This window comes from Vombatus ursinus, unplaced genomic scaffold (assembly GCF_900497805.2).
Source record: "Vombatus ursinus unplaced genomic scaffold, bare-nosed wombat genome assembly UNPS02001419.1, whole genome shotgun sequence".
NCBI classification, from domain to species: Eukaryota; Metazoa; Chordata; class Mammalia; order Diprotodontia; family Vombatidae; genus Vombatus; species Vombatus ursinus.
The window spans coordinates 5,329,054-5,340,518 of record NW_020941197.1 but is presented as its reverse complement, the minus strand read 5'-3'; the positions used below and the strand labels follow the sequence as shown (position 1 = coordinate 5,340,518).

Genomic DNA, 11,465 nt, shown 5'->3' with positions numbered 1-11,465 from the left:
GATTTGAAGCCTGTGGAATTATTAAAAAAAAAATAGGGACTTGAATTTAGGGAGGAGAAATTTGGAAAAATTTGAAGAGAATTTGAAAGAGGACTAGAGTTGTTGAGGTTTAGGAGTTAAGGGGTGCTGGGACCCCAAAACCACAACACACGGGTTCTGCCTGAAAGAATTCGACCCAAGCCTTCTTTTAGCCAAAGACAAGTTTTATTAGAACATCATCATATTGGGCAGACTCTTAAGGAGTCTGAACATTAGTGAGCTAGATTATAAGAATCTGAGCATTTTAAAGGAGACAAGATGCATCTTACATACAGAAAGACTAGAGATCTAGGAGTGGCCAAGTAGTCTATGAGGTAACAGAACTCCAGGGACCTGGACCATGTGGCCAAGGGAGAATGGAGCTTAGATGGGATTAATGGTGGAAGTAGCCTGGGGCCATAGGGAGGTAAGATAATGGAGGGCTAGGCTAGGTTAAGGGTAACAGAATTGGGAGATTGGGTTTAGCTACAATGAAAGGCCAGTTGATGGGATTATAGTCTCAGGCAAACAACAGAGATTTGGCCATGTGGGAAAGTCCAGGGTTTTTCCTTTTTGGGGTCTAGATCCCATCCTCATCAGAGCTGAAGAAGGAAAATGACTCAAGGTGAGGAAGGAGGACTCAAGCAGAAGGACCTGAAGAGAAGGAAAAGCCGAACAAAATGTGAAGGACCTGGGCAAAGAGGGGTATGAAGAGAAGCAGCATCAGTAGCAAAGCACTTGAGCTAAATGAGGAGACAAAGGAAGACTCAAAACACAGAATGTAGCTAGTAATGATGATGATGATGATGATAACTAACATTTATTTAAGACCAGAAATTTGGTAAAACTATGTAATCCTTACAACACTGTAAGTAAGTGCTAAGGTAAATTAAACAAAGTACTAACAGTTGATGAGATTAAGGTGAGAAGAGAGGGGATCACCTGACTGTGAAAGTGTTAATGGAGTTGTTATTGTTGTTTGTCCTTCATTCTCAAAGAGGACCATGATATCAGGGAGGTGATGCCATGACATGCAAGTGAATTGGATTTAAGTGAGGGAGCTTTCTCCTTCTGAGTCATCTGGGTCCAATGGCCAGATAGAGATCAGGACAACTGAAGACTGCCCAGGATGCAGCGGGAGACCTTGGCCTTTTTAAGCTAAGATCTTTTCCAGGTCTCGGTTTGTCTGAAGCAGCTCGAATTCAGTGGGACCTATAGCTGTCCAATTAATAAGAGTCAGAGTGATCTGAGTTTAAGGCATGGTCCATAAGAAAGAAATACAGCAGGTAAACCCCAAGATAAATTGGGAGGTTTCAGTGACCAAAATTTACATTCCTTTGGGCAGAGCACCCCCAGGAAAGGAAGGAAGAAAGGAAGAAAAGAAGGAAGAAAAGAAAAAGAGTTGTGTTGCCCAACTGGCCAGTTCCAGTTGGATCCCTAGTGGGGTAGCTCCTATTACACACAGAGGTTGATGTTTGTCCTTCATTCTTGAAGAGGAAGTTATATATGTATAATCATGTAAACATATTTCCCTATTAGTCATGTTGAGAGACGAAACAAACCAAAAGGGGAAAAAAACATGGAAAAAAAAGTGAAAATGGTATGCTTTAATCTGCATTCAGACTACATCAGTTCTTTCCCTGGATGTGGGTAGCATTTTCCATCATGAGTCCTTTGTAATTGTCTTGGATCATTGTATTGTTAAGAAGAGCTAAGTTATTAATAGATCATGACAAAATGTTGCTGTTACTGTGTATAATGTTCTCCTGGTTCTGCTCACTTCACTTTACATCAGTTCATATAAGTCTTTCTAGGTTTTTCTGAAATCTGCCTGCTCATCATTTCTTATAGCACAATTCCATAATTCCATTACATTCATATACCACAAGTGGTTCAGTCATTCCCCAATTGATGAGCATCCCCTCAATTTCCAATTCTTTGCCACCACAAAAAGAGCTATTTTAATATTTTTGTACATGGAGGTCCTTTTCCCTTTTTTATGATCTAGTAGTGGTATTGCTGATGGGGTGATGGGACCTGGACCCCAAAAGGCAAAGACCATGTCTCTGGAAGCAACGCAATATCTCAGTAAGCCCCTGTGAGAAAATCTTTTCTTGTAGCAAGCACATACAGACTTGACCCTGTAATTCCTCAGATAAAAGTTATCAGTGTAGGCACAGGGTGCCTACCCAAGGACTCTGTCTCTGGCACCTGGAAGAGAACTATTTTGTCCTTTCTTCCCCAATATCTGGTATCAACAGAGCTATTTCTATTGACTCCCTGAATTTTCCCATACATTCCTCTCCCTATCCCCTTTTCTATATAAGGTTTAGCATCAGTCCAATCAGTTTGCAGGTTCCTTAAGAACTTTGCTCACTTCTATAGTGTCACAATAAACTTTGCCACTTGACTAAAAGACAGTTTGAGTTCGTGAATTCATTCTCAGTGATACTGCCCTATACCCTGACGTTTTGGGGTTCCTAGAACCCCTAAACCATCATTGCTGGATCAAAGGCTATGCAGTTTGATTGCCCTTTGGGCATAGTTCCAAACTGCTCTCCTGAAAGGTTAGATCAGTTCATAACTCCACCAACAATGCATCAGTGTCCCAATTTTCCCACATCCCCTCCAACATTTGTCATTTTTCTTTTCTGTCATATCCACCAATCTAATAAGTGAGGCACTCACAAGCAATTTGCCACAATAGTTCTACAAGAAAGCTGATAGCAAGAAAAGACAAGGGCTGAGGATTTCACTTCCAGTAGGTATAGAGGAGAGCAGGCACAATTTTGCAGGGACCTAGAGTGAGTAGGCTATGTTCATATCTCTACCACAACTAAATGACTGCTATCTATGCTTATGTATAGTTTCATCAACAACAACCCAACACCTCCTTAAAGCTTCAATGTGAACACCTAGAAGAAAAATCGTATTAAAAAGGAAAGGGTACTCCTGACCTGTGTCAAGAGACTGAAGAGAAGCATGTAACAGAGGGGTGAAGGAAGACTAAAGACCACTGAATCCTTGACTAATAAACATACCTAAGAACTTGAGACTCTTCCAAAAGCGAAAGGAGTGCATGCTTTGAAGAGAAAGCAGCTACTTTTCCTCTAAGAACGACAAAGTAGATCCACAGGCTCTATCAAGTAAGCTCACTAACTGGGAAGGGTCAGAATAGATAAACAGTGCTGGTTGCTGACTTTCTTCGGAAGTGGCAATTAAATACGCATTTATTAGCCAGGTAACAATAGAGAGATCTGAAAGTAAAAGTAAAAATTCAAAAAGTCAAAAGAGAACAGAAAAGCTAGGAGAAATCTAAAGGTACCACAGACACTGAAATAAAACCACTATTAAACATATGCAATCTTGTGTTTAACATGATTATAGCTTGGGGCATTCCTTTCCATATGAAGAGATGCCAATCAGGAGTACATCCTGATCCTAAAAATTGGTTCCCCTTGCCTAATAATATTTAAGGGAGCGGAAAGGTGTAACTGTAGCCCCATATCCCCTCTTAGGGCAGGTGGGTGGCTCCGCGTAAACAGCAGGAGGTCTGGAGTCAGGAACAGTCAAGTTCAAATCCAGCTCTGACACTAGCTGTGTGACCCTGGGCAAGTCACTTAACTGTCTGCCTCGGTTTCCTCGTCTGTCAAATGAGCTGGAGAAGAAAATGGCAAACCGCTCCAGTATCTTTGCAAAGAAAACCCCAAATGAGGTCACGTATAGCTGGACACGACGGACCACAAAACCCCCTGTCCGTGAGCAGAGGAGCAACTAACCGGTGTTGGGCCCAGGAGGGGAAGAGGCCCTGGAAATCTCTCTTCATCAACACGCTCCCACGCCACTCCTATACATAAAAGACATAACCTTAGAAAAGAAACCACAGATTAATAAAAATAAAGATGTGACTTTTTCTTTCCCCACCCAAGTTCACGGAGCCTCCGAACCCCGAGCGCGGAGAACCCCCACAGAGAGCCCCACGCTAAGCGTGTCTCGCTGGTTTAAAAGCCGCGGACGCAGCGGACGCACGGAGGGGGCGGGGTGACGCCCGGGAACTCCTTTGATGGCTCCGCGGCCTCGGCGGCGCAGCGCGGAGCGCGGTGTCGTCACTTCCGCCGCCATTTCTTCCCCTCCCTCCTCCTTTCCCGGGAGAGACGCTACGTCCGCTGCCGACGCCTGAAGGAGACTCCGGACACGAACACGGTCCCTTCCGGCTCCGTCCGCCGCCGGCCAACAGCCTCTCCGCCGCCGCCGCTACTGCTCCATGCGGAAAATGCTCGCCGTCGTTTCCCGCGTGCTGACGGGCGCCTCCCAGAAACCGGTGAGGAGCTCGGAGAAGGATGGTTGGAGGAGCGGCCTTCGGGGCCCGTCTGGGTTGTCTGGGAAGGAGAGGAGAGGCCCGCGGTCAGCGCCTCCGGTCGAGCCTGGCGGGAGAGCCCATCTTACGCCTGGGGCGGGGGAAGATTGGTGGGGTTGCACACTCCCCGGCTCCCGCTTCCCGAGCTGAAAGGCCCCGGGCTTTTTCTGTTCTCCGCCCCAGCCCAGGGCAGGGGGCGGTTGGGTCGGGAGTCTTCCGGCCCCCTGCGCCCCGGGGTGTTCTTGCAAGGTCACGTACGGACGTCCCAGGGACCGTGGGGATCCCTTTCACCTCCTCCCGTGGCTGGTTTAAAAATAGGCAGCGTCAGGTGTAGAGGGGAGAGCTCTGGGGACTTGGGGACAGGGCCTCCTGCCTCGGCGCTGTGACCCCGGGCCGCGGTGCTCACCTCTCTGAGCCTTCCTTTCCTCGTCAGGAGGGGTTGGCAGCCCTACGCTGCCAGGGCCCTGCCCATCTCCCGGGGCTGCTTGAGAAGATCGTGTCAGTGTTGAAAGGACCTGAAGTGATCGTGCCAGTGCCACGTATTGTTGTTGTCGTTGTCGTCGTTGTTGTCATAATTATTTGTTTGCTCATTGGAACTAGGAAAAAAGAATCCTTGGGCTTCATTCCCTAAAGCTTTCCTTCTGAGATTTTCTTTTCTGCCTACCATCTTGCTTTCTTGGTCTTATTAGTTCCGTTTACTCTTCATCTAGTTCCTTCCTTTGGTTACCCTTCCTTGGCAGCAAATTCAAAAGGAAATAAAACCGAGAGGAATGATTTTTTTTTAAATCCAGGATAAATAAAATTGGAGAAAATGAAGCCTGATTTGTGCAGTTCCAAGGCACTGGTTTGGGGCTAGTCTTAACACCCATCTTTGTGACCTTTGAGTTTAGCTAGATTGCATTGTAGACTTGAACAAACAAGGACAGGCATGGGCTTGATGATTCTATACCTTGTAATCCCCCCAGGGTTTTGATGCAACCTTTTCTCTGCTGTGTGTATGCACATACACACACACACACACAAAATAGTATTGTGTGGATAAAGATTAGGCTGGAGGGTGGGAAAGCCTCTCCTGGTTTGTCCACAACCCCTTCTTTGCCCATATTAAATTATATAGGGGAAGGGGAAGACAAACTGTTGCAGACACTTTACCCCTTTAGGGACCCACTGACTGTGTGTGGATTCAGAGGACTTGGGATGGAATCCCACCTCATAGATTACCTGTGTGACCCTTGGTCTAGGCACTTTTTTCTCACTTGTAATATGAGAGTTGGACTAGATGGTCTTTGAGGTCTCTTCCAGCCCTAAATCTATGAACCTATGATAGTATTACTTAGGGTAACTATAAACATACTTACTCTTGGAGGGTGGGGGAAGGGATAGGGAAGACTGGGTCTCCATCTCTAATTTAGGCTGCAGTCGAATCAAGCATTCACTGGTCAGCCGGGGACCTTTGATCTTTCTGGGTTTAGGACCTAGGCTGGCTCTTCCCACCACTCTTAGATAGCAGCCTTGTGGTTTACAGTATTGATGATGGACTTAGTTCATATACCCAGGAGGCTTAAGTCTTTTTGCTGTTCACAACTCCTGAGCTGATTCAATCTACCAATAGCCTCTCCAGGAGCAAGGAATTACAGGCATGGCAACCATGACCCATCTACATTTACTCTTAATCATAGTACTGTCTATTTCTATTTTTAGAATAGCATCTCCCATCCTTCTTACAGGACAGCTGGAAGGTACAGTGGATAGACTACTGGGCCTGGAGTCAAGGAGAACTGAATTCACGTGATACTAGGCAAGTTGCTTAACTCTCTTTGCCTCAGTTTCCTTATCTGTAAAATGAACTGGAGAAGGAAATGGTGAACCACTCCAGTAGGTCTGCCAAGAAAGCCCCAAATGGATTTATGAAGAATCAGGCATGACTGAAAACAGCCCAACAATAACAAATAATATAGCTCCAATATTCTGAAGACAGGTCAGGAATGATGCTTAAAAAAAATTACCTTGCCTTTTTAGAACTTGCCTTCCAATGCCAAACTTTTAAAATGACAAGAAATGTCACGCAAAAAAAATTAAATCTTTTTAAAAGAAAGTAACTTAAGGTTCTAAGATGTTGAGATTTATATACAGTAGAGTGTGGGGAAAACCCCAAATGAGGTCAGGAAGAGTCTGACCACAACTGAAGTGACTGGAGGACAGCAACAGAAAGGTGGGATGATACTCTACTTTAAGTACCTTATCTGTGTTTACTTAAATGTGTATACATTGTATCCCTCAGTAACTTGTAAAGTCCTTGGGAGCAGAGAATTTCTACTTTTTGTGCTATACCCCCAAACCCTAACACTGTTCTTTGCATATAGTGTTGACTCCATCCTAGAAAGCAGACCTGCACAACTTGGCAATACGTAGAGCCAAAATTAAAATAGGCTAAGCTTCTGGGCACAAATGAGTTTTTAGTGGCTCACTTTCCAAGTAAAGGCAAAATTAATGATTAAACTATTTTGCAACTAAGCCATATTTTTAAAAAGGGAAATTTCAATTAATTACACTTACTACGTAAGATTTTATCATGAAATCACATTAATGTTGAAAAAAATTGCTTTGCTAAGTGGGACATAATCCAGAAACTGCAATCAGCAAACACTTTTATGAAGTTACCTTCAGTAAAAGACTTCCCAGCAGCAGCAATTTCTTTAGAAATCTGAAAACCCACCGTAGTAGCCACTTCATTTTCTGAGTTTACTTTCTTGAAAAACCATTGTTGCCCACTGAAATTTTTCAACAATTTGGATGCCTTAATTTGTTTTTCATTGGTGTCCAATTTGGTTAAGTTGGGATGTTTTGATTCGAAATGGTGATGAAGATTGTGTTCCTTCAGAACAGCTATTGCTTCTTGGCAAACAAGGCACAATGTTTTGTCTCTCGTTTAAATAAACATGTACCTATTTGTCCACTCCAGATTAAACCCTCTAGGTTCTGATTCGATCTTCCATTTCTTTTTATCACCCATTTTACAGAGTCACCCCCAAAAGTTTTAGTGTTAGAACCAAAAAATCTCCACAGCAACTGCTCACATACAAAGAAATACTGAACTGAGTGTCTGACCTTGGAGAGAGCACCAGATACTCATGTAACTTGGAAGGTGGCCCAGCAACAAGGGAGGGGAAGACACCCTCACATTGTTGTTTATCAATTAGTGTGGCTGCACTCACTTTAGCCCTGTTCATCGCCAGTAATGACTGAAAACAGTGAAAAGATATGATTCACTCCTCTCTGCTAAAGACAGACTGGCAATGGTTAGTTGCCACAGGTCACATAACAAGCAGGAGGGAGTGCTCAGTGGCAACTCACCTGACAAGTTACTTGATGGGCACAATAATGACTAGTGGAAGCACTCATTACATTTTTACTTTCTTTTACATTCTCTACATTTTTCTTGCTCCACCTGAAATCCTTAGGTAAGCCACAAGTGACCCTCAAGCCATATGTTGTATAGGCCTGCTATAAAAGTTGGCTGAATTGAATTAAAATCTAAAGCTCTTTTTCATTGATACAAATTGTATTTTAGGAGTACTGACATAAACAGTATGTTTTACAGTAGATTTCTTTGTAGGTATATTAACACTTTATAGGCTGGATAGAAGAACCTTTTGTTTGTTGTTTAATCATTTCAGTCATGTCTGACTCTGACCTTAATTTGAGGTTTTCTTGACAAAGATACTGGAATGCTTTGCCATTTCCTTTTACAGATGAGGAAACTGAGGCAAACAGGCTTGAGTGACTTGCCTAGGGTCATCCAAGTGACTGTAAGTGTCTGGAGTCAGATTTGTACTCTGGAAGATGAGTTTCTGATTCCAGTCCTGGCACTCTTATCTGTTATACCACCTAGCTGCCCATGACTGGTTTGTTCTAAACTCACAGTATTTATTTAGTTGTATAGCTCATGACAAGGGACCATAGAGGCAGCAGACATGCAGATTCTTAAGTTATCAGTCTAAATACTTCTATAAAATAAGTGACAGGGTATTTTAAACCAAAAAGAAAAGTAAATTCCAAAAATGGGTTCAGGCTTGTGAGTAAAAATTTCCAAATATAGTTCTTTGGGTGATGTTAGTTGCAAGTGTTTATTGTCCAGTGTGAAGATTACCAAGATAATGGGAATTGAAATCTTCCACAGTGCTTCCTTTTGTCTTTCCAGAAAGCAAGGATAATTTAAATGTCTTGGCCTCACCTCTTATCAGTAAACCAGTTTACCTATAATATGGGAAATTGCTGTATGTTTGGTAATTGTGGAATTCTTACTGGATACCTTTTTTCTTAAGTATAGGTGATATAGGGCAGCTAGGTGGCACAGTGTATAGAGCTCTGGCTTTGGTGTCAGGAGGACCTGAGTTCAAATCTGGCCTCAGACTCTTGACACTTACTTGCAGTGTGACCCTGGGCAAGTCACTTAACCCCATTGCCTAGCCAAAAAAAGAAAAAAAGGTATAGGTGATATAAATGGATCAGGGATACACATAAGACACACACACATGCGCAGATATGTATACATACACATATTTATATTTTTTGCCAAAATAATTTTAAACTGCCTTTTGAAATCTTGGTAGTAAATTAAGTAGAGGCTGAATTAAACTAGACAAATGTTCATATTACCAGTATTGAAGTAATGTGGCATTAAGTGTTGATGCTGCCCATACAGTTGGAGTCAGAGAAGCTGTTTTTTATGCTTTTTTATTTTTATGGCTTTTATTCTATTCCTTTACTTCTGAATAGGTCACTCTTTTTGTGTCACATTCTACTCTGTCTTCCCCTTCTCTTCCCTTCTGTTGTTTACTTATTTCGGATTGTGTTGGTCAGGGTGGGTTGTGGAGCAACTAGGTAGAACAGGTAAAGTCATCATTCCTCTTCTTTTCTTTCTTCAATGCCTTCGTTAATAGAGAGTTTAAGTTTTCATTTATTTGGTAGCTGTGGTATGATGACTGCTCACTGAAAGCAAAACATGCAGAATTAATGATATAGCAGTATGTGATATTGACTATTAGCTTTTATTGCTAGTAATATTAACTCTTAGGGAACATGTTATTAAAGCACTAACAGAATGGCACCATGGTACTGAGTGGTACTTTGTTAGATTGATGAGATTTTTAATGTTACTTTTCACAATAATAATTTTGAAGCTAATTTTGCTAGCTTTAATACTATGAAGACTACTGTATACACTTTTTGGATTATATGGTTAATTTAAGAAACTCACTTTTTTGGAAAGAAAATTTTGTAAAATATTACACACACACAATCCAAAATATGATATTATTAATCAAAAGTGATTGCCATGGGTTACCCTAACTAGGCTTGGGACCTTTTCATCCCTTTCAGTTTTGTTCTGTTTATTTTTTTTTATGTGAAATAATTAATTTTTAAATTCTTTTTATTTTTTTTCCAACTACTGCTACTTTAGGGAGCTGCTAGTGAGGTAAGATATCAATTTTTATTTAAAAAAATTTTCTCTTTTGAGGGTGGGGGGAAAGGATAAAGGAGAGATTCTTAAGACAAATGAGGAGATTAAGCAATAGGTGGGTAAACGGAGAGGATAAGGGACAGATTCTTTAAAAGGGGGCAGATTAGGTATGTAGAGATATGAAACCTTTATCTGAAAAACTGGTTATAAAATTTTTCTCCCAATTTTCTGTTTTCTTCCTAATCTTGACCACATTGTTTTTATTTATACAAAACCTTTTTAATTTAATTTAATTGAAATTATCCATTTTACATCTCACAACACTTTCTATCTCTTGTTTATTCATAAATTCTTTTCCTATCCATGAGTCTGATAGGTAATATGTTCCATGTTCTTCTAATTTTCTTACCTATTAGACATATGAATAGGAAAAGAATTTATGAGTAAACAAATAAAGCCAATGTAGATTAGAAGGAAAACAGAAAATTGGGAGAAAATTTTTATAAATGGTTTTTTGGATAAAGGTCTCATACCTCCAATATGTAAAGAACTTAGTGAGATTTATAAGAATATGAGTCATTCCGTAGTTGATAAGTGGTGAAAGGATATGAACAGACAGTTTTTTGTTGAAGAAATCAAAACTGTGTATAGTCATGTGAAAAAATGTTCCTAGGGGCAGCTAGGTGACATAGTGGATAGAGCTCTGGCCTTGGAGTCAGGAGGACCTGAGTTCAAATGCAGTCTCAGACACATAACACTTACTAACTGTATGACCCTGGGCAAGTCACTTAACCCTGATTGCCTCACCAAAAAGGAAAAAATGTTTCTAATCAATGTTGATTAGAGAAATGCAAATTAAAACAACTTTGCTATATTAACTTATACCTATCAGATTGGCTAAAATAATAGAAGGGGAGAAGAACAAAAGATTTTCTTTGTGCATCAGTTTCTTCAGCTGCAAAATGAGGTGTTTGGGTTAGATGACCTCTAATATCCTTCCATTTCTAACTATGAGCCTAAAGAACTCTTATGTCCAAGGTACCCCATTCTATTCTTGCATATCTGTAATTTTGAGAAAAATTTTTCTTTGTGTTCAGCTGAAATTTGCCTCCCTGAAGTTTCTACCTGTTTATCTCCTCTGGGGCCAAGCAGAATAATTCTTTTTATTCATTCAAATTCATTCAAATCTTCAGATATTTGAGGACTACTGTCATTTCTCACCTCCTGCCTCTTAATCTTTTCTAAGCTAAACATCCTCAATTCTTTCAACTGTTCCTTACGTGGCCTGGTTTCCAGTCTCCTTACTGTCCTAGTCACCTTCCTTTGAATGGCTTACTAATATAAGTATTGCTTACTAATGTTATTTCCAGAATATGGTGTCCAGAACTACACGGTATTCCCTCTTTGGTCCAGTCAGAGCAAATTGATCTGTGCTTCCTACAGCCTAAAATCAAAAGCTCTTTTGACATCCACGTTATGCTGTCTTTTTCGCATAAACTGCAACTAACCATGTCTTTTCTATCTTGTACTGCCCAGCCTTTTCAGGGCTGCTTTCCACCTTTCAAATGTAGGACTTTACTACATTTATTTGCACTAAACTTCACTGACTGGAGACTAAAAATATGA

At 41.2% G+C, this 11,465-nt stretch overlaps 1 protein-coding gene across 2 annotated transcripts in view; it reads left to right on the top strand.

The window, feature by feature from the left end:
* The first annotated feature begins 4,178 nt into the window (after positions 1–4,178).
* The window catches only part of PDHA1 (pyruvate dehydrogenase E1 alpha 1 subunit), a 28,150-nt gene continuing 20,863 nt past the window's right edge, over positions 4,179–11,465 (top strand). Inside the window, exons 1-2 of one of the 2 annotated variants that reach the window (XM_027866213.1) lie at positions 4,179–4,339; positions 9,840–9,854. In XM_027866213.1, the coding sequence (XP_027722014.1) occupies positions 4,283–4,339; positions 9,840–9,854 (72 nt within the window). In that variant the 5' untranslated portion in view covers positions 4,179–4,282. The remainder of the gene's footprint in view (positions 4,340–9,839; positions 9,855–11,465) is intronic. The other variant, XM_027866216.1, reaches the window with a different exon arrangement.